At 48.9% G+C, this 18,507-nt stretch overlaps 1 protein-coding gene across 2 annotated transcripts; it reads right to left on the bottom strand.

Moving 5' to 3' along the window:
* Window positions 1-50: 50 nt before the first annotated feature.
* PDHA1 (pyruvate dehydrogenase E1 subunit alpha 1) lies at window positions 51-14,709 on the bottom strand. Of its 2 annotated transcripts, XM_068144744.1 has the most exons (12): window positions 14,525-14,709; window positions 12,070-12,084; window positions 9,561-9,629; window positions 8,440-8,613; window positions 7,184-7,310; window positions 6,622-6,713; window positions 5,503-5,595; window positions 4,043-4,198; window positions 3,420-3,491; window positions 2,617-2,684; window positions 1,455-1,563; window positions 51-518 (listed from the first exon to the last, which is right to left on the bottom strand). In XM_068144744.1, exons 1-12 carry the CDS (start codon window positions 14,603-14,605, stop codon window positions 354-356), a joined length of 1,221 nt encoding a protein of 406 aa, XP_068000845.1. In that variant the 5' UTR covers window positions 14,606-14,709; the 3' UTR covers window positions 51-353. The 2 variants fall into 2 exon arrangements, with proteins under 2 accessions (XP_068000845.1, XP_068000846.1); XM_068144745.1 differs by lacking the exon at window positions 12,070-12,084 and having other exon boundaries at window positions 14,525-14,708.
* Between the last annotated feature and the right edge of the window lie 3,798 nt (window positions 14,710-18,507).

Here is an 18,507-nt window from a genome sequence, read left to right as displayed (position 1 = left end):
CCAAGCAGAACTATTCCATGATCAAGGCACAAGGCAAGTGGAGCACTAGAGAAATGTTGACAAAGTTTATTTGTGTTTACACTGTACAGAACACATTGAGCAACCCCAAGACAAGTCAGAAAAGTAAAGAAGAGAGCAATTTAAATAATAAATTGCAGCTTTTTCTTAGTTTAGCTCCTTCTGAAATAACATTCAAGGTGTTTAAGGAAGTCCACACTGAGATGGATCTCCCTACACATTTTTCCCCTTTGAAAGAGCTTTTAAATAGGCTTAAAGGTTGGATTTGAGTCAGTGTAGTTCCTGTAACTGCATTCATATATTCCTGTGAATAAGTTATGCCAAGAAAAAGGCCTTTAGCTGACAGACTTGTACCTGATCCACTGGTTGGGGCCACGCACCTCAAAGGGTGGCTCGTTGTAGTAGATGTGGTGACCCAATTCTTCCAGTGGTGGCTCTGGGTCAGTAGTAGCAAACTGAGCAGCTTCCTCAATCTCCTTCCTTACTGCCACATCAATTTCCTAAACACAGAATGGATGCTGGTTAGAAGGCAACTCAGAAAAGGCAGCATTTTGAATTGGGGAGACCTAAAAGCAGCCTTCTAGTACCTGAAGGGGCAAGATGGACAAGAAGGCTGCAAAGGGAATGTTTGCAAAGGCTTGCAGGGACAGGACAAGGGGCAATGGTTTGAAATGAGAGAAGAACAGATTGAGACTGGATGTTAGGAACACTGCAACAGTTTGCCTAGGGAGATAGGTGAGGCCCCATCCCTGCAGCTATTAAACATCTGAGCAACCTGATCCAGTGGCAGATGTCCCTGATGACTACAAGCAGGTTGGACTGGATGACCTTTGGAGGTCCCTTCCAATACAAGCCATTTTATGACTGTTAGTCTGAAGTATTGTTAAGGATATAAACATCAATTTAAAACCTGGGAGAACTCCCTCCCCACTCAGCTGCAGTACTTGTCCCTTTTGGACAGTACCAGAGGAACAGGACCCCATGGAGCCTCCACACTTTGTATTCTGATTCTACCAAACAATATGTCAGTGTCTGTGTTTTCTTTAAAGAGAGCTGCTGAAATTACTTTCATTCATTAGAGGGTTCTTGGCTTCTCCACAAGGATGTTTTACTACTGCTCACGCCCTTTCACAGACTCAACTCCCTCCCCGCCCCTGCCTAGTTGAGGCATCCTGGGTAATTTTGATTTCCAGGTGTTAGCAGATGAGAGGAACTGCCTTGGAAACACTGACAGCCACAGAGCCTTGCACTGCTGAGCTACATTCGCCACCCAAAATGCTTTTCCAGCAGACTGCAACCTTAGCTGCTCTGCAACAAAACTAAATGATGTGAAACTTTAAAGACCTTCAAGGAGCAAGTGCTGCCCACTACCCCAGGATGTGCTTTTCAGACATCATTAAGTGTGGGAATGCTTAAATAGCACCTGAAAGCTGTACCTTTAATTCTTCCACGCTAGCAAGGTTATTGTTGACCATCCTGTCCTTCAGCAAGGTAATAGGATCACTTTTGCTTCTCACTTCTTGGATTTCTTCTCTAGTACGATAGCTAGGAGCAAAACAAGCAAAGACATCTTCAGTGGCATCCCTCAACAGGGGTGAGGGTCTGGACACAGCTCACTTGTGGAAGCAGTGCGACCAAAGAGCTGTCAGGCATTCAGTGAGACACACAGCAGTGTTCAGCAGTGAGGAGGTAGCACAGAACCACAGAATTAATCAGGTTGAAAGAGACCTTTGAGATCATTGAGTCCAACCAATCATCCAACACCATCCAGTCAACCAAGCCATGGAACTAAGTGCCTCATCCAGTCTTTTAAACACTTCCAGGGACTGTGACTCCACCACCTCCCTGGGCAGCATGTTCCAAAGGCCAATCTCTCATTCTGTGAAGAACTTCTTCTTAACATCCAGCTACTTCTAAACCACTTCTTAGATCTGTAAGAAGCAACCACGCTGAAGTGCCTTGACTTGAGCAGGGAAAGGAGAGCAATCCCAGCCTGGGACAGTGATCAGGGACTGGATTTCTTCTTTCCCATCACCCTGAAGGAGGGCTATAGGACAGTAATTCTATGATTCTGTGGTGCTTCCCATTGACTCTAAGTTTTCAAGGAATCAGCGGGATACACTGGGATCTACTTCATGCAGATCAATTCAGCTGTGTCATCTGGCACAATTCCCAGCTCTTTGACACCTTCACATTTGTGTAGAATTTTATCTTACAGGATTTGAAATACCCTAAAACTGTGGGAAAGCTGCTGCTGCTTTTCAGTCCAAGCTTCATTAGAACACACCATGAATTCTGCTTTCAGCAGGCCTTTATCAATAGAAAGCAGAGAAGGTTAATTTAGTTTTAGACCAAGCACAAAGTCAATCTCTTAACGCTGCAAGCAAAACAGGTACGTGACATGGCCATAGATTACCAATGAGATGAGGGATCAAGCTGCTCACAGCAATGACAATATCACCTAGAGAAGCACCTCACAGTGGATTTAGGCACTGAAGCAGAGTTTCAGGCCTTTAGACCCCAAGCCAGACCTTCATGATCTTGAACATGAAATACCTAAAGGTTTTCAGTGCATGCCAAGAAAGGATGTCTCATTACCTTATTCCAGGGTCACTCATACTGTGGCCATGGTAACGATATGTCTGTAACTCCATCAGAATAGGGCCCTAAGAGATAATGAATATTCATTTTTAATAATAGCATCATTGGTCATTATTAGTATTTATTAAGAATAACTTAAAAGATAATAAAAAGGTGATACCACCTTGAGCATCCATTTTTCGGTCCTGGCAGAATCACCTCTCTTGACCTGCTGGCCACTGCTTTTGATGCAGCCTAAATGCCATTGACCTTCTGGGCTGCAAGCTCACACTGTCTGCCCGTGTCCAGCTTCCAGCACCCCCAAGTCCTTTTCTGCAGGGCTGCTCTCAATGTCATCATCCCCCAGCCTGGATTGGTATCTAGGATTGCCCTGACCTAGCTGCAGGACCTTGCACTTTGCTATATTGAACCTCATGAGGTTCTCCTCAGGCAACCTCTCCAGTCTGCCTAGGTCCCTCTGGATGGCACCCATCCTGTCCGTCAGTCTTACCAACTGTCTGACAGAACATTTTTCAGAACATAATTTAGCAAGGGTAGAAATGTGGAAAATTATGAGTAGTCAGATGCACACTTTCCTTTATGCTTGGTTACTACCACTTGCATGTTAATAAATTCTAACTAAATCAGAGACAAACTGAATTGCTTTACAGATTCAATAGTGCAGAGAAAGAAGGGAAATAAAGATGAAATGGAAGTTTCAGCAGTGACTGGAGGAAATGGTGTAGATGAGGAACATTTTATGCTGCAATGATCTGGCTAAGAATGTCTCTTATGGAAAGGAATGAGGACTGCAGACTTACTTTTCCAGATCTGCAGTACTCAGCTGCAAACTTGGTTGCTTCTCGAACGCAGAGAATGTCCATACCATCCACCTGAGGAACAGAAACAACATTGCTGAGGCAAAACAATACCAAACACCATACTTCCAATCTCCATACTTCCTGAAATGCAACAGGAATTCAGTTTTAAGTTTTCCTATATATAAAAAAATTTATATTTCATAGAATCATTAAAGCTGGAAAAAGCCTTTAAGATCATCGAGTCCAACCCTAACCCAACGCCCATGGCCACTAAACCATATCCTGAAGCACCACATCTACAGCTTTTTGAACACCTCCAGGCATGGTGACTCCAAAACCTCCCTGGGCAGCCTGCTCCAACCCCTCACCACTCTCTCAGGAAAGAAGTTTTTCCTCATGTGCAACCTAACCCTCCTATGGCACAGCTCCACCTCACTGCCTCTCATCCTGTCACTGGGTACTTGGGAGAAGAGACCAACCCCAGCCTCACTCCAGCCTCCTTTCAGGGAGCTGTGGAGACACTTGCAAATGAACCCATCCATGCTGTATTGTGCAGGTGTGTGCACAAACATACCCTCACTTCCATATACCCTCAGAAAAAAAGCAGCTGTGACTGCCCTCACCCTGAGGCCTGGGATGAAGTCTCCTCTTTTGTAGTAGTCAGTGCTGGCTGCTGCCCTTTCAACTGACGTTCCCATTCCATACCGATTGTTCTCACAGATGAAGATGCAGGGCAGCTTCCACAAGGCAGCCATGTTGTATGTCTCAAATATCTGGCCCTGAAAGTAAAAGAGAGGAGTAGATCTGGACAGGGAGCTCAGCCTTCAGCCATTAGGCTCTGCAGAAAGCACTTCAGTTGTACAAGTCTAGCTAGAGATACTTTAACACTGAATGTGGTCCACAACCTCCCTGGACAGCCTGTTCCAGTGTCTCACCACCCTCACTGTGAAGTTTCTTCCTAATCTCCAGGCTAAATCTCCCCTCTTCTAGCAGCCTATTCCAGAGCCTCACCACGCTCCTACTCAAGAACTTCTTCCTCAGCTCCAGTCTAACCCTGCTCTGCCTCAGCTTCAAACCATTCCCCCTTGTCCTGTCTCTAAACCCTCAGGAAAAGTTCCTCTGCAGCTGTCCTGCAGGATCTCTTCAGGTATTTGAAAGGAGCTACAAGGTTCCCCCCAGTCTTCTCAGCCAGTCCAACCCCCCTGCCTCCAGAGATGGAGGCTCCACAACCTCTCTGGGCAGTCTGCTCCAGTACCCTCACAATAAAGAGGTGGAACCTCCTGTGTTCCAGCTTGTACCTCTTGTTCCTTGTCCTATCAGTGGGCACCACTAGTGCCTGGCACCTTCATCTTGACACTCACCCCTCAGATATTTATAGACATTGATTAGATCCCCTCTCAGCCTTCTGCAGACTAAACAGCCCCAGGGGTCTCAGTGTGTCTTCACAGGAGAGGTGTTTCAGTCCCACAATCTTCCTCATATCCCTCTCTTGGGCTCTTTCCAGCAGGTCTCTGTCTCTCTTGAACTGGGAAGCCCAAAACTGAACACAATATTCCAGGCATGATCTCAGCAGGGCAGAGCAGAGGGGAGAGAAGAACCTCCCTAGACCTGCTGGGTCAGCTCTCCTTTTTCCTCTGAGCCTCAGCCAAAGCTCCTTGTTCAGCCAGGTTGCTGTTCTTTGCCAACAGCTCCTCTTACAGCACGAGGCCAACCTGTTCCTGGGCCTTTAAGACTTCCTTCTTGAAAAGTGTGCAGCTTTCCTGGACTCCTTTGCCCTTCAGGACTGCTCTTGAGCAGTCTCCTAAACAAGTTGAAGTCTGCCCTTCAGAAGTCCAAAGTGGCAGTTCTGCTGCACCTTCCTCCCACATAGCAGAGGGGGTAGAGAACCTCCCTAGACCTGCTGGATACATCAGCCTAAGTTCCCAGCCAGGCATTACCAGGCTTGCAGGTACTGCAGCAACAGAGTTAAAGGTACTTTCCAACTCCTGTGTGGCAAGGCAGAGCTCACACAGCTCCCAGAAGGCAAAGTGATTACCCACAGGCACAGCCCTGCTCAGAGACCCAGCAGACAAAGCTCCTTTACCTGATTGGCTGCACCATCCCCGTATAAGGTCAGACAGACTTCATTTTTACCAAAGTATTTACAGGCCAGTGCAATCCCAGCACCCAGTGGAACCTATCAGAGAGCAAGACAAAGCACAATTTTACAACAACGTTTACATGAGTTGGAGACAAAGAACTGTTACAAGAAGGATATAGACATGCTGGAAGGTGTCCAGAGAAGGACAAGGATGAGCAGAGGGCTGGGGCTGCTCTGCTGTGAGGACAGACTGAGAGAGTTGGGGATGTTCAATCTGGAGAGGAGAAGATTCCGAGGAGATCCAATTGTGGCCTTCCAGCATCTGAAGAGGGCTACAAGAAAGCTGGGGAGGGACTTCATAGGGTGTCAGGGAGTGATAGGACTGGGGGGAATGGAAAAGAAATAGAAATGGGTAGATTCAGATTGGATGTTAGGAAGAAGTTCTTCCCCATGAGGGTGGTGAGAGACTGGCACAGGTTGCCCAGGGAGGTGGTGGAAGCCTCATGCCTGGAAGCTTTTAAGGCCAAGCTGGATGTGGCTGTGAGCAACCTGAGGTAGTGTGAGGTGTCCCTGTCCATTGCAGAGGGGTTGAAACTGGATGATCCTTGAGGTCCCTTCCAACCATAACAATTCTATAGTTCTATGAACTTGTCAGCTGCAAAGAGATGTGACACTGGCAGAGGTCTGCCCAGCAAACAAGTCATTGCCAACCCATTTCCAGCAGTTCCCAAATGTAAACATTAACTAAATCTTCCATCTGATTTGGCTGTGTGGCAACTGAGCAAACAAGAATGAAGACATAGAATGGTTTGGGTTGAAAGGGACCTCCTAAGGTCATTCAGTCCAACCTCCTTGCAGTCAGCAGGGACAATTTCCACTAGATCAGGTTGCTCAGAGCTTGAAGATCTCCTGGGATGGGGCCTCAACTGCCTCACTAGGCTGCTCCAGTGTTCCAGCACTCTCATGGTGCAGAAGTTGTTCCTAACATCCTACCTAAACCTGCTCTTCATCACAGCCACAGAGCAATGGTATCTGCATACAGCTCACACCACAAAAGGAAAGACTGGCAGAGGACGTGAGCCACATTCAACACCTGCTTTAAAGCAGAAGTCATGCCCATACCTGAGCACCAACAATGCCATTGCCACCATAGAAGTTTTTGGTATACATATGCATGGATCCTCCTTTTCCCTTCACACATCCTCCTTTTCGACCTGAAACATGAGTAACAAGCAATTCATTTTACTGCTTTCCAGAGGAAAAATACTGTACAAATGGGAACATCTCATTCAGTTCCTGAAGTCAGTAACACTAAGCCCATCTCATTGTCATTAGATAAGACACAGCAGCCTCTCCCCAGAGGGAACAAGCTGCCCAGGGATGTGATTCCAATCCTGATCCTGAAGACATTCAAGATCAGACTGGATGTGTCCCTGAGCAGCCTGATTTAGTCGGAGGTGTCCCTGCTGCCTGCAGGCAGCTAGGACAAGATGACCTTAGAGGGTCTCTTCCAACCCAATGCAATCTGTGAAGCTGTGAATTATAGAACTGATTTATTCTGCTGTCACTAAACTGCTTCTGAAGCCTCAGTGTGCCTTCTACACCAACAGCATTTTTAATTTGAATTTAAAAACTCTGAGCCAAGTACAGTAGCAAGCAAATCCTCCTCTAAATTAGCACAGACCTGTGAGTTCAGCAAGGATTTCCTTCACAGGCACTCCTCGTGCATAGGTGAAGCCATGAGCTCTGTAAGCTGTTATCACATGGTCTGTAGGCTTTATGGCAGCTTCCAGCCCCACACAGCAAGCCTCCTGTTACAAAGGAAAAGGAAGTTTGGCAATGAAGAAAAGCACAAAGCTGCCAGCCAGCAGCGTGGCAAGGGCCAGCCAGGATGCTTCATACACCACATAGCAGCAGAAAACAGAAGTGCACACAAAGGACACAGCCCTAAATCCCAAGGGGTGGCAGGCCTGGAGCTATCAGAGCTTTGGGCTCTAAATTCCTACCTGACTGTGACTAACAAAAGCAGGCAGCAGGGGAAACTGCAAAAACCTGAGGACTTTTTCTACATTACTCTCCCAAATTAAAGATTTGAACAACAGCAACTCAAAAGTGGCAGGGGAATGGACAGGCAGCAAAGCTGCACTGAGTACATGAAGGTCCTTCTAGCTGTTGCTTCCAGTGGGCACACAATCTATGAGATACTGCAACAAAAACCATCAGTGAAGCTTGAGGAGGAGACTGGGGGCCTCCAAATGTGAGGCATTTCAGATCCTGCAGTTGCTCATTCTTTACATTCAGCTCATCTTCACCTGCCCCATGATCCTACTTCTTCACTGGAAGGGCTCTCTACCATTGGAATGTTCTGCCCAGGGCAGTGCTGGAGTCACCTTCCCTGGAGGTGTTGCAGCAATATATGGACCTGGTGTTTAGGGACACGGTTTAGTGTTGACCCTTCAGTGATGGGTTGACGGCTGGAATGGATGAGCTTGGAGGTCTCTCCCAACCAGGTAGGTTCTATGATTCTCTTTCTTCCTATTGCTGTCCCAAGATCTCAGGGATTCCCTTGTGTGCTAGGAGATTGCTTTTAAAGAAATAATGAACTAAATCATCAATCCAGCAACAGCTTCAGACACTGTACATAAATACACAGTTCTAGATTTCCTCTCTATTCACAGAAAGATTAATTGGCCACTGGAATGTGCTGCCCAGGGAGGTGGTGGAGTCACCATTCTCTGGAGGTGTTCAAAAAAGGATTGGCTGTAGCACTTGGAGCCATGGTTTAGTTGTCAGGAAGTGTTAGGTATTAGGTAATAGATTGGACTTGATGATCTCTGAGGTATTTTCCAACCTGCTTAATTCTGTGATTCCACTCTATTCAAATCCCTACAATAAGGTAAGGCAATATGAAAACCTCTTGGGAAAACAATCAGATCTTACTTGACCATCATATAAATGGCAGAAACCACGGATAATCTTCTGCTTGTAGAGCTGGTCAGACTTCAGCTCCATGCGCCGTATCGTCTGCATTGTCTTGTAGTAGTGGAGCCCTTCCTCTCGAGTCATCACTGCTGTGGTACCAGGACCTTCCTCCAGGCGGTGGAGGTCACACTGCTGCAAAGTTGAACAAGCAATTCATCCTGGTTATGAATAGCAGTTCAGGAGTGCAATACCTTCCAAAACAGAGAGCCAGCAAAACCTGCATTCACAGGTCAAAGTAACTGTTAAGGATTGTAAGCTTGGGGCAGCGTGGCTGGAAAGCTGTCTGGCAGAAAGGGACCTGGAGGTGCTAATGGGCAAGCAGTTGAAGAGGAGCCAGCAGTGTGCCCAGGGGGCCAAGAAAGCAAATAGCATCCTGGCTGGGGTCAGAAATGCTGTGTCCAGCAGGAGCAGGGAGGGGATTGTCCCCTGGGACTCAGCTCTGGTGAGGCCACACCCCAATTGCTGTATCCAGTTTGGGGCACCTCAGTACCAGAGAGATGTGGAGGTGCTGGAGCCAGTGCAGAGGAGGGCAAGGAAGCTGTGAAGGGCCTGGAGAATAAATCTGATGGAGAGTGACTGAAGGAGTTGGGGATGGTTAGATTGGAAAAGAGGAGGCTGAGGGGAGACCTCATTACTCTCTACAGCTATCTGAAAGGAAATTGTAGCGAGGTTAGTGCTGGTCTCTTCTCACAGGTAAGTAGTGACAGAACAAGAGGGAATGGCCTCAAGCTGTGACTGGGTAGGGTTAGACTGGACATTAGGAAAATATTTTTCCTAGCAAGAGTGGTCAGACATTGACACAGGCTGCCCAGGGAGGTGGTGGAGTCACCAACCCTGGATGTGTACAAAGGTGGTTAGGAGGTGGTGCTTGGGGCTACGGTGTAGGGGTGATCCTTGTAGAGTCAGTGATTGGACTTGGTGTTCCCGAGGGTTTTTCCAACTGGAATGTTTCTGTGATTCTGTAAGCTGTTTCCACATACAAACCAGTATTTTTGTAACTGAAAAGATAAGGAGGGGTCAAGTCCAGATGCCAAAAGCCTTTAAATAGAATGTCAATATTAAGTATTGAGCTGCTTTACCTTAATCTCAAAGGTAGCTTCACTTGCAAAGTCTGCATAGTTGCGCGATGCCACCAGCACTCGAGAGGCCTTGGGAAAAACAAAACACAAAACCAAACCATGAGCACTACTCAGATAGAAGTACCAAGCAAAAGCAGGGGAAGTCTCAATTATGAACATAAGTCCCAAACTGAAATCATCTGTGACTTAAACTCACCAGCAGTATATCCCTAAAATATTAAGAGAACTTCTGGTTTGTACATATGTGCTAGAAATCCTTTAAACCCCAGAGTTTGATATTAGGGTTGGGGGGAAAAGATAGACTGTTAAAGGTGTAACACCCTTCTTTATCTGAAATAAAATCACACAATAGCTTAGGTTGGAAGGGATTATCTACTCCAACCTCCCCACCATGGGCAGGGACACCTCTCAACTAGATTTGGCTGCTCAAGGCCTCATCCATCCGGGCCCTGAATACCCCCAGGGAGGAAGCAGCCACAGCCTTCATGGCAGCCTATCCCAGAGTCTCACCACCCTCACACTGAAGAACTTCTTCCCCAGCTCCAGACTAACCCTGCTCTGCCTCAGCTTCAAACCATTCCCCCTTTGTCCTGTCTCTAGAAACCCTCAGGAAAAGTCCCTCTGCAGCCTTCCTGTAGGATCCCTTCAGCTATTAGAAGGCAACTCTGAGGTACCCCTGGACTATTCTTTTCTCCAGGCTGAACACCCCCAGCTCCCCCAGCTTGTCCTCACACCAGAGCTGTTCCAGCCCTTGGATCATCTTTGTGGCCTCCTCTGGCCTCACTCCAGCAGCTCTGTGTCCTTCTCTTCCTGGGGACACCAGAACTGGAGGCAGGATTGGAGGTGAGGTCTCAGCAGAGCCAAGGGGCAGAATCCCCTCTCTTGCCCTGCTGCCCACACTCCTGTGGCTGCAGCCCAGCACACAGCTGCCTGCTGGGCTGCATGAGGGCACTGCTAGCTCCTGGGAAGCTTCTCAGCAACCAACAACCCCAAGTCTCTTTCTTCAAGGCTACTCTCAACCCACTCTGCACCCAACCTGGATTTGTGCCTGGGGTTGGCACAAAGATTTTGATGGCTCTGCACTGACCAGAATTTTGCCTTGGCTGAACAAGGAATTTCTTTGGAAAAATTAAAGAAACCTCCAGGTAATTTCTGGAGTAGGGACTACTCACTCTTTCCTTTCAGTAGGATGAGAAGTTGGAGGAATGCAAGACAATAACAATGCAGAGAGCATCACTTAAGCAGATTAACAGCACAGCCACTACTTACACAGAAACATAAAAGGGGACATGCCTGAGGATACATGAAATACAGAGCAGCAGAAAGGGTGGCATGGCAGGAGAGAGGTAAGAGCTATTAACTAATGAACACCTAAGATTGTAAGTTTCACTGCAGCATCAGTGAAACTTGCAGCATCACCATCAGGCTGAGGGCCCTGGGGCTGTTTAGTCTGGAGAGGAGAAGACAGGGGGGATCTAATCAATGTCTATCAATATCTGAGGGCTGGGGGGTCAAGAGGGAGGGGACAGGCTCTGCTCAGCTGCACCCTGGAAGAGGACAAGGGGCAATGGATATAAACTCCAGCACAGGAGGTTCCAGCTCAACATGAGGAGGAACTTCTTCCCTGTGAGGCTCCCAGAGCCCTGGAGCAGGCTGCCCAGAGAGGTTGTGGAGTCTCCTTCTCTGGAGCCTTTCCAGCTCTGTCTGGATGTGTTCCTGTGTGACCTGTGCTGGATTCTCTGCTCCTGCTCTGGCAGGGGGGTTGGACTGGATGATCACCAGAGGTCCCTTCCAACCCCTAACATCCTGTGAGCCTGTGATCAGATATGATGCTCATCTGCCCATGCATACAGCCTAAGGAATCTGTGTCTTCTGGGGCAAAATTCCATTGCTAATTAACTTACACCTGAATTTCCATGGAATTCAGGTACATTTAGCTGAAGGTTCATTCTCTCCAATTCTTGAGAATATCCAGGTTAATGCCTCAAGAAAAAAGAAAAGTCTGATTGATAGGTATAAAGCTTGAAACAAAAAAACAAAACACCCACCAAGGGAAAACTCAACCCATCTTGTTTACCTGCTCTGCTGCGTACGTGATTTAGCAATTACGGGATACCCCCCTGCCCCATCATCAGATTAACCTTCATTTAAACCATCTCTACACTGTTTACCACAATGCAGCAGTAACACCAGTGAGGAAAAGCTATTTTACTTCCAGAGATGGAAGTAAATCAAGAGCTTGGAATTCGTAGAATCACAGAATGGATGAATTTGGAAGGGACCCCTGCAGGCCATCTGCTCCAAGCCCCCTGCTGTGACTCACAGAATGGCTTAAGTTGGAAGGGACCTCAGAGGTTATCTCCTCCAACCTCTCAAACTAAACTGCTCAAGGCCTCACCCAACCTGGATGCAACAGAGAAGTGACAGTGAGGAGTCTGTACAAAAGCTGTGATACATAGGCAATACATTTACCAAAACCAAACCTTGACAGGACTGATTCAGGCCTTACCTCACTAACAGCTCCCTAGGTTAGCAGCATTTGGAAGGGGGGAAAAAAAAGAAAACAAGGGGAAAAAAAAAGAGTAAGTGACTACAATAAAAAAAGAGGAGAAGTCAACAAATGATTAGCTAATTAGAACATCACTAGAGGTGGCTTCCTTACAGGTAAGCACTGCCTCATGGAAATCCACCTCTGTGCTCTGCAGGCTACCCAGAAGATATATACAATACTGCTTTGTGGATTGAAACTACTATGCTTTGGGTGCTTTAGGAGTGCATGGGAATAATTCAAGGCAAATATTTATATATTTGTATTTATATATTTGGGCATCACCAGGATCAAAACAAAAATGAATCAGTATTTAGATATTCATAGCAGACTTAGTGTTGAACGAGAGGACAATGCAGTACTTCAGGAGCAGGCCAAGTACCTGGAGTAAAGAGAGTAATTTTAGGCACTTGTATTTGAACATTTTAATGTAGATATTTTACTTGTTAGCTACAAAATACTTTTAGATACCCAGCTCCAACACACAGAGGAAGATGTTGTGCTCTCATGTCATTCTCAGGAATCCAGTACCTACCTGCTTTTCCCACAAGAAATGGATGCTTAGGTAAAGTGAGCTGCTTCAGAACAGAGATGCAGTTACTGATTTATTTACTCTCAGTGGCAAAAATTCATCTGACTTCCCATCAGCAACAAGCATCCTCTAAGACTGACCTGCATCTTGCCTTTTTTTCCCTTTCTAGCAGAGTTAATTTTTCCTCACAGCCATTATAACGGAGTAAAGAGAATGGAAACGTAAGAAAGCTCACACAGAAAAGATAGAACACAACAAGTAACACAACAAAAGCATAACAAAACTTGCAAAAACTTCAGGATGAGATGAAAAGAGGCTGCAGGCTGCAGGCTGAGCAAATCAAGGTGAGGCAGCTCAGAAAGTCAGATGGCTGAATTTGACATGGAATGAGAAGAATGTTTACACCCTGTTCAGGATCTGACCTGTGCTGACAGTCAAAATAAATGTCAGTAAAATAAAGCAAAGCAAAGGGCCTAGAAAAAAAAATAGATTTCAGACATTAATCAGAACACTTTGTATGTACCAAAGCCATACACAGCAAAGAGATCACTGCCCACAGAGCTGACAAGAGTCTCTGGGCAGGTCAGCCACAGCTGCTGGCTGCCAAGTGGCCCACGATCCACCCAGCCCCACGGCTGGAATGCTCTGCCCTCCCCTGACAACACACACAGGTAGCCACAGGTACATCTGTCCCAGATTTTAACTTCATGAAGAAAATAAGCCCAACAGGGATCTCATGCCTGAGCAGCAACCATGCTGTCTGCTTCACTGTCACTCTGGGCAGGCATAAAAAGCATTTACAAAGTCAGCTCCTGCACAGTCACAGACTGCAGTGGGCTGGAAGGGACCCTCAAAGGTCATCTTGTCCAACCCCCCTGCAATCAGCAGGGACACCTCCAACTAGAGCAGGCTGCCCAGGGACACATCCAGTCTGACCCTGAATGCCTCCAGGGACAGGATCTCAACCACATCCCTGGGCAGCCTGTTCCAGTATTTCACCACTCTCAATGTAAAGAACTTCTTCCTGATGTCCAACCTAAATCTGCCCTGCTCCAATTTCAAACCACTGCCCTATCACTCCAAGTTGCATGCAATCATCTAACCAATTCCTTATCCATTGGACAGTCCACCCATCAACCCATATCTCTCCAGCTTAGAAAGATGTGGGCACCCATGTGAACTTTACTTTGCTCTTTCCTTGTCCACTGATGTAGTGATGCCATTGTAGAAAGCCACCAGCTTGGCCAAGCAGGACTTGCCCTTGGGGAAGCCATGCTGGCTGTCTTGAATCACCTCCACATCCTCCATGTGCTTCAGCAGAGCTTCTAGGAGGATTTGTTCCATGCTCTGTCCAGGCACAGAGGTGAGGCTGACAGCTCAGTCATCCCCAGGGCCCCCTTTTTTTTACCCTTTTTAAAGATGGCTGTAATGTTTCCTTCCTTCCAGCCTCCAGGGACATCAACTGACTACCAGGACTTTTCACATGTCACGGAGAGTGGCTTTGCAACTAGCAACCATTTTACCTTCCCGCAGCATTTTACACTAAGTGGGGGGGGAAACCCTCCCACTTATTATTTTATTTCGCCTCTGGAAGCACTGCTGCCGTGACGGGGACGCTATTCCAAAACGCCGAGCCCGTGGATCTCTCCGCGGCAGCCGTGGCGTACGACCGGGCCGAGCTCCGCAGGCTGCCGGCCGTGCCCGGCTCCCAGGAGGGCCAGGCCCTGCTGCTGCTGCGCTGGGGGAGCGAGGGCGCAGGCCGCCCCCGCCAGCCGCGGCCCACTGCCGACGCAGGGGCGAGCGCCAGCCCCGCGCTGCCCCTCCGCGCCCCTCGAGGCCCGTGGCCGCCCGCCCTCCGGAGAGGCAGGGAAGGACCGCACTCACCGTCCTGCCTGCCGCGGCGGCAGTGGCGCCGGCCGGGCCCTGCAGCACCCGAGAAAGCACGGCCAGCAACATCTTGCGCATGGAGCGGGGAGGGGCGGCAGTGCCTGGCGTAGGCCCCCGTCCTCAAGTCTCCTTCACCCGCCGCCCCGCCTGCCACCTCCAGCCGCCCGCCCCTTTCCCGGCCAACAGAGGCGCTCCTGCACGTGGTGCGCCTGCGCCGCCGGCCGGCACTCGCTCCCATGGGCTGGGGCCGACCGATGCGCGTCCCTGCGTGCCGCCAGGCGGCGCGCATGCGCAGAGCGCGGCTGCGGCGCCGCCCAAGGAGGCGGCTACCGGGCGCAGGGCGGTAGTGGCAGCGGCGGCGAGCCGTAGCCAGTCGCGCACCCAGAGATGGACCCGAGGCCCTGTCAGGGCTGTCCGCTCGGTGAGCCCTCCTGCCGGGGAGATTCTTGCCGGTGGGACTGTCCGCACCTGGCGGGGCCGAGCTCGCAGAGGCCGCTCCGCTGGAGAGCCCTGGTTGGGGGTTTGTGAGGCTGCGCGCGGGCGAGGCGCGGCGCCAGGACCCCTCGCAGGCGGGAGGGGCTCACGGGCCCGGCTTTACATGTGAAAAAAGATGATACTGGTTCAAAAACTTCGGCAGTCTAGCAGACCTACCTGGGTTCATGCAGACCTTGGCCAGCCTGATGGTTTGGACAGGTCACCTCTTCCATGGCCGCGCCACTTCCCCCAGCTGCAGTCGTTGCCTCTGGTCTCCCATCCACCATAGCCTGGGGCTGTGACAGGGCTTTGAGTACTTCCCAGCTCTGCTACGCACGAGTTGGTCTTTGTGAGAGCATTCCCTAATTTTCATATGCATAGAGTAACTCAAGTGTTAAACCAGTTCCTTTTAGTTTCACAGCCATCCCACCCCTGGGAAGTTAAGATGTAACTACAGGGGATCGCACCGCAGCTGCCTCATTCCTCAGCCAGCCTCCTCTTTCCTTCCCCCCTGCTCTCACGGGGGTGGGGATACAAGCTGGCTTGCAGTGGAGTGCCCAAACCAGGTTATCCACTTGCACCGCTACCCTGGTTTCACACCTGGCCGTTTGCTCCTGCCCCTCGTTCCACTTGCCTGAGCAGTGCTGACATCAGCACTTGCATCACCCTGCAGCTGAAAACCGAACAGGTCCAGCTGAAAGGTAGCACCTCCCAGAAACTCCCAAACAGTAACAGTAAATGGTGTTCACTTGCTGGCATCACAGATGCTTGTGTCTGCTGAGCATGAGGGCTGCACAAAGCTCAGCACATTTCTTGCACAAATGTTCAATGTTTGAAGCATACCTGGCACTGAAAAGATCTTCCTCAAGCTACACCTTCTGGGTTCCATCAGAGAGGGCAGAAAGTGGGTGTCTTATTTCCAAAACACAGCTTCATCTGGTTCCCCACTCTGCTGTTCACGTCCTTCCCTGGCTGCCTAGTGTTCATTATTACACAGGATGCTAGCAGCCAATGTGACTTCTTCCTCACCTTCTCCGTATCACAAAGTAGGAAGACAGGTAGCCACCTCTCCTGACAGTATTTGTGCAGATGATATGAAGCAGCCCAACTCTTCATGGATTTGGTTAGTTATTGATTAAAAAAGCAATCCTGATGGAGTGGGTCTAGAGGAGTGCCACGAAAATGATCAGGGGGTTGGAGCACCTCTGCTACAAGGGCAGGTTGAGGGAGCTCGGGTTGTTCAGCCTGGAGAAGAGAAGGCTCTGGGGAGACTTCTTAGCAGCCTTCCAGTATCTGAAGAGGGCTATAGGAAGGCTGCAGAGGGACTTTGTAAACAAAGGCCTGCAGTGATAGATGAGGGGCAATGGTTTGAAATGAGAAAAGAGCAGATTTAGATTGGATGTGAGGAACAAGTTCCACACCATGAGGGTGTTACAACACTGCAACAGATTGCCCAGGGAGGTAGTTGAGGCTCCACACCTGGAGCTATTCAATGGCAGGCTAGACAAGGCTCTGAGCATGCTGATCGAGTTGAGGGTGTCCCTGCTGACTGCAGGGGGGTTGGACTGAGTGGCCTTTGGAGGTCCCTTCCAACCCAAACCATTCTGTGATCCTGTGATGTTTATCCTCCCTGGAAATGCAGTAAAGCATTGACCTACATTGCCTACACAAATTGTTACTTTTCATGGCATCCCATTTTTAGTCATATACCTTCTCCACTATAACCTCTGAAAACGTCCTGCAATGATTAAATTGTCCAACAGAAAACTAAAGCAGAAAGCCAATTTGTGCAGTAGGTAAACAATGAAAAGGAAAACATAATAAAGTCATGAGCAGAGAGCAACACTAGGAAATGATGTCATGAAAGATGCTGATGTAATGTTTCATAATGGAGCACCTTGCCATGTGTGACTTTAGGATTACCACATCCAGGGTGTGTTACATGGCAGCTGACCAAAACTCTTTGTTTTCTATTGTTCTGGGTGGGATCCTGAAACGTTATAACAGTTCAGATTGCAGCTGCTGTTGCAAATATCTGCTGCTGGGACAGAAGGGACCATCCAGTGTTCAGGATCTGGGGATCAGCCCAGTTCACCCATCTTCACAGAATCATGGAATGGGATGGGCTGGAAGGGACCTCCCAAGCTCATCTAGTCTGACCCCCCTGCAGTCAGCAGGGACGTCCTCAGCTAGATCAGGTTGTCCAGAGCTCTGTCGACCTTCACCTTGAATATCTCCAGTGATGGGGCCTCAACCACTTCCCTGAGCAACCCATTCCAGTGTTCCACCACCCTCATGGTGCAGAACTTGTTCCTAACATCTAATCGTAATCTGTTCTGCTCTATTTTCAAACCATTGCCCCTTGTCCTATCACTGCAGGCCTTCATAAACAGTCTCCATCCTTCTTGTAGGTCCTCTTCACATACTGGAAGGCTGCTCTTAGGTCTCCCTGGAGCCTTCTCTTGTCCAGGCTGAGCACCCCCAGCTCCCTCAGCCTGTCCTCATGGCAGAGGCTCCAACCCCCTGATCAATTTTGTGGCCCTCCTCTGGATGCTCTCCATCAGGTCCATGACCTTCCTATATTGAGGGCTGCATCCAAGTGAAAGCAATCCTCACCTCACTTCAGGACTCAAGATTGATGTCTGATTTGGTTTTTCTTCCTGTACTACCATAGGTCTAACTCACCAAAGGCAGCAGTGTGATGGACTGACCTGCAGCTTCCCAGAAGACTGCCACAGGTCAGCTTGAGGTCACATCAGTTCACTCTTGTTTCCTGTGGGGTGGTATTCACGCTGTGATATGTTTTTCCAGGTCTCCTGTGTGGCACCACATGGCAGCCCCTGAAATTGTGATGGCTCTTATTTGTGTTTGTTTGTTTTAAAATGCTTGGGCTAAACTGGGTCTATGGAGTGGCATTTGAATGACATTCACAGATTGCACTGGGTTGGAAGGGACCCTCCAAGGTCATCTTCTCCAACCCCCCTGCAGTCAGCAGGGACACCTCCAACTAGATCAGGCTGCCCAGGGCAACACTGAGTCTGATCTTGAATTTCTCCAGGGGCGGGGTCTCAACCACATCTGGTTCTGCTTGTTCTGGTGTCTCAGCACTCTCATGGTAAAGAACTTATTCCTGATGTCATTGCTCAGTGGGACTGTACTACATGCTCAGTGGTGTGGGAATATGGTGGCATGACGAGCTGGCTCCACTTCGTAAGACTGGGAAGGTGGTGGCACTGCCTCATCCATGCTGCTGACAGGCAGCAGCCTCCAGGACTGTGCCTTGGCTTCTTCCTAGGGGTAAGTGGTCAGCTAGCTCCAAAGGAGACAGAGCACATAAGTAGGGCACCGAGGCAGGTGAGAGGCCTTGAGCACAAGCCCTACGAGGAGAGGCTGAGGGAGCTGGGATTGTTTAGCCTGGAGAAGAGAAGGCTCAGGGGAGACCTCATTGCTGTCTACAACTACCTGAAGGGGAGTTGTAGCCAGGAGGGAGTTGGTCTCTTCTCCCA

Source organism: Melanerpes formicivorus, unplaced genomic scaffold, assembly GCF_026170545.1.
Source record: "Melanerpes formicivorus ecotype bairdi unplaced genomic scaffold, bMelFor1.0.p_v2 SCAF_11, whole genome shotgun sequence".
Lineage (NCBI taxonomy): Eukaryota > Metazoa > Chordata > Aves > Piciformes > Picidae > Melanerpes > Melanerpes formicivorus.
This window is presented reverse-complemented; position numbering and strand designations above follow the sequence as displayed.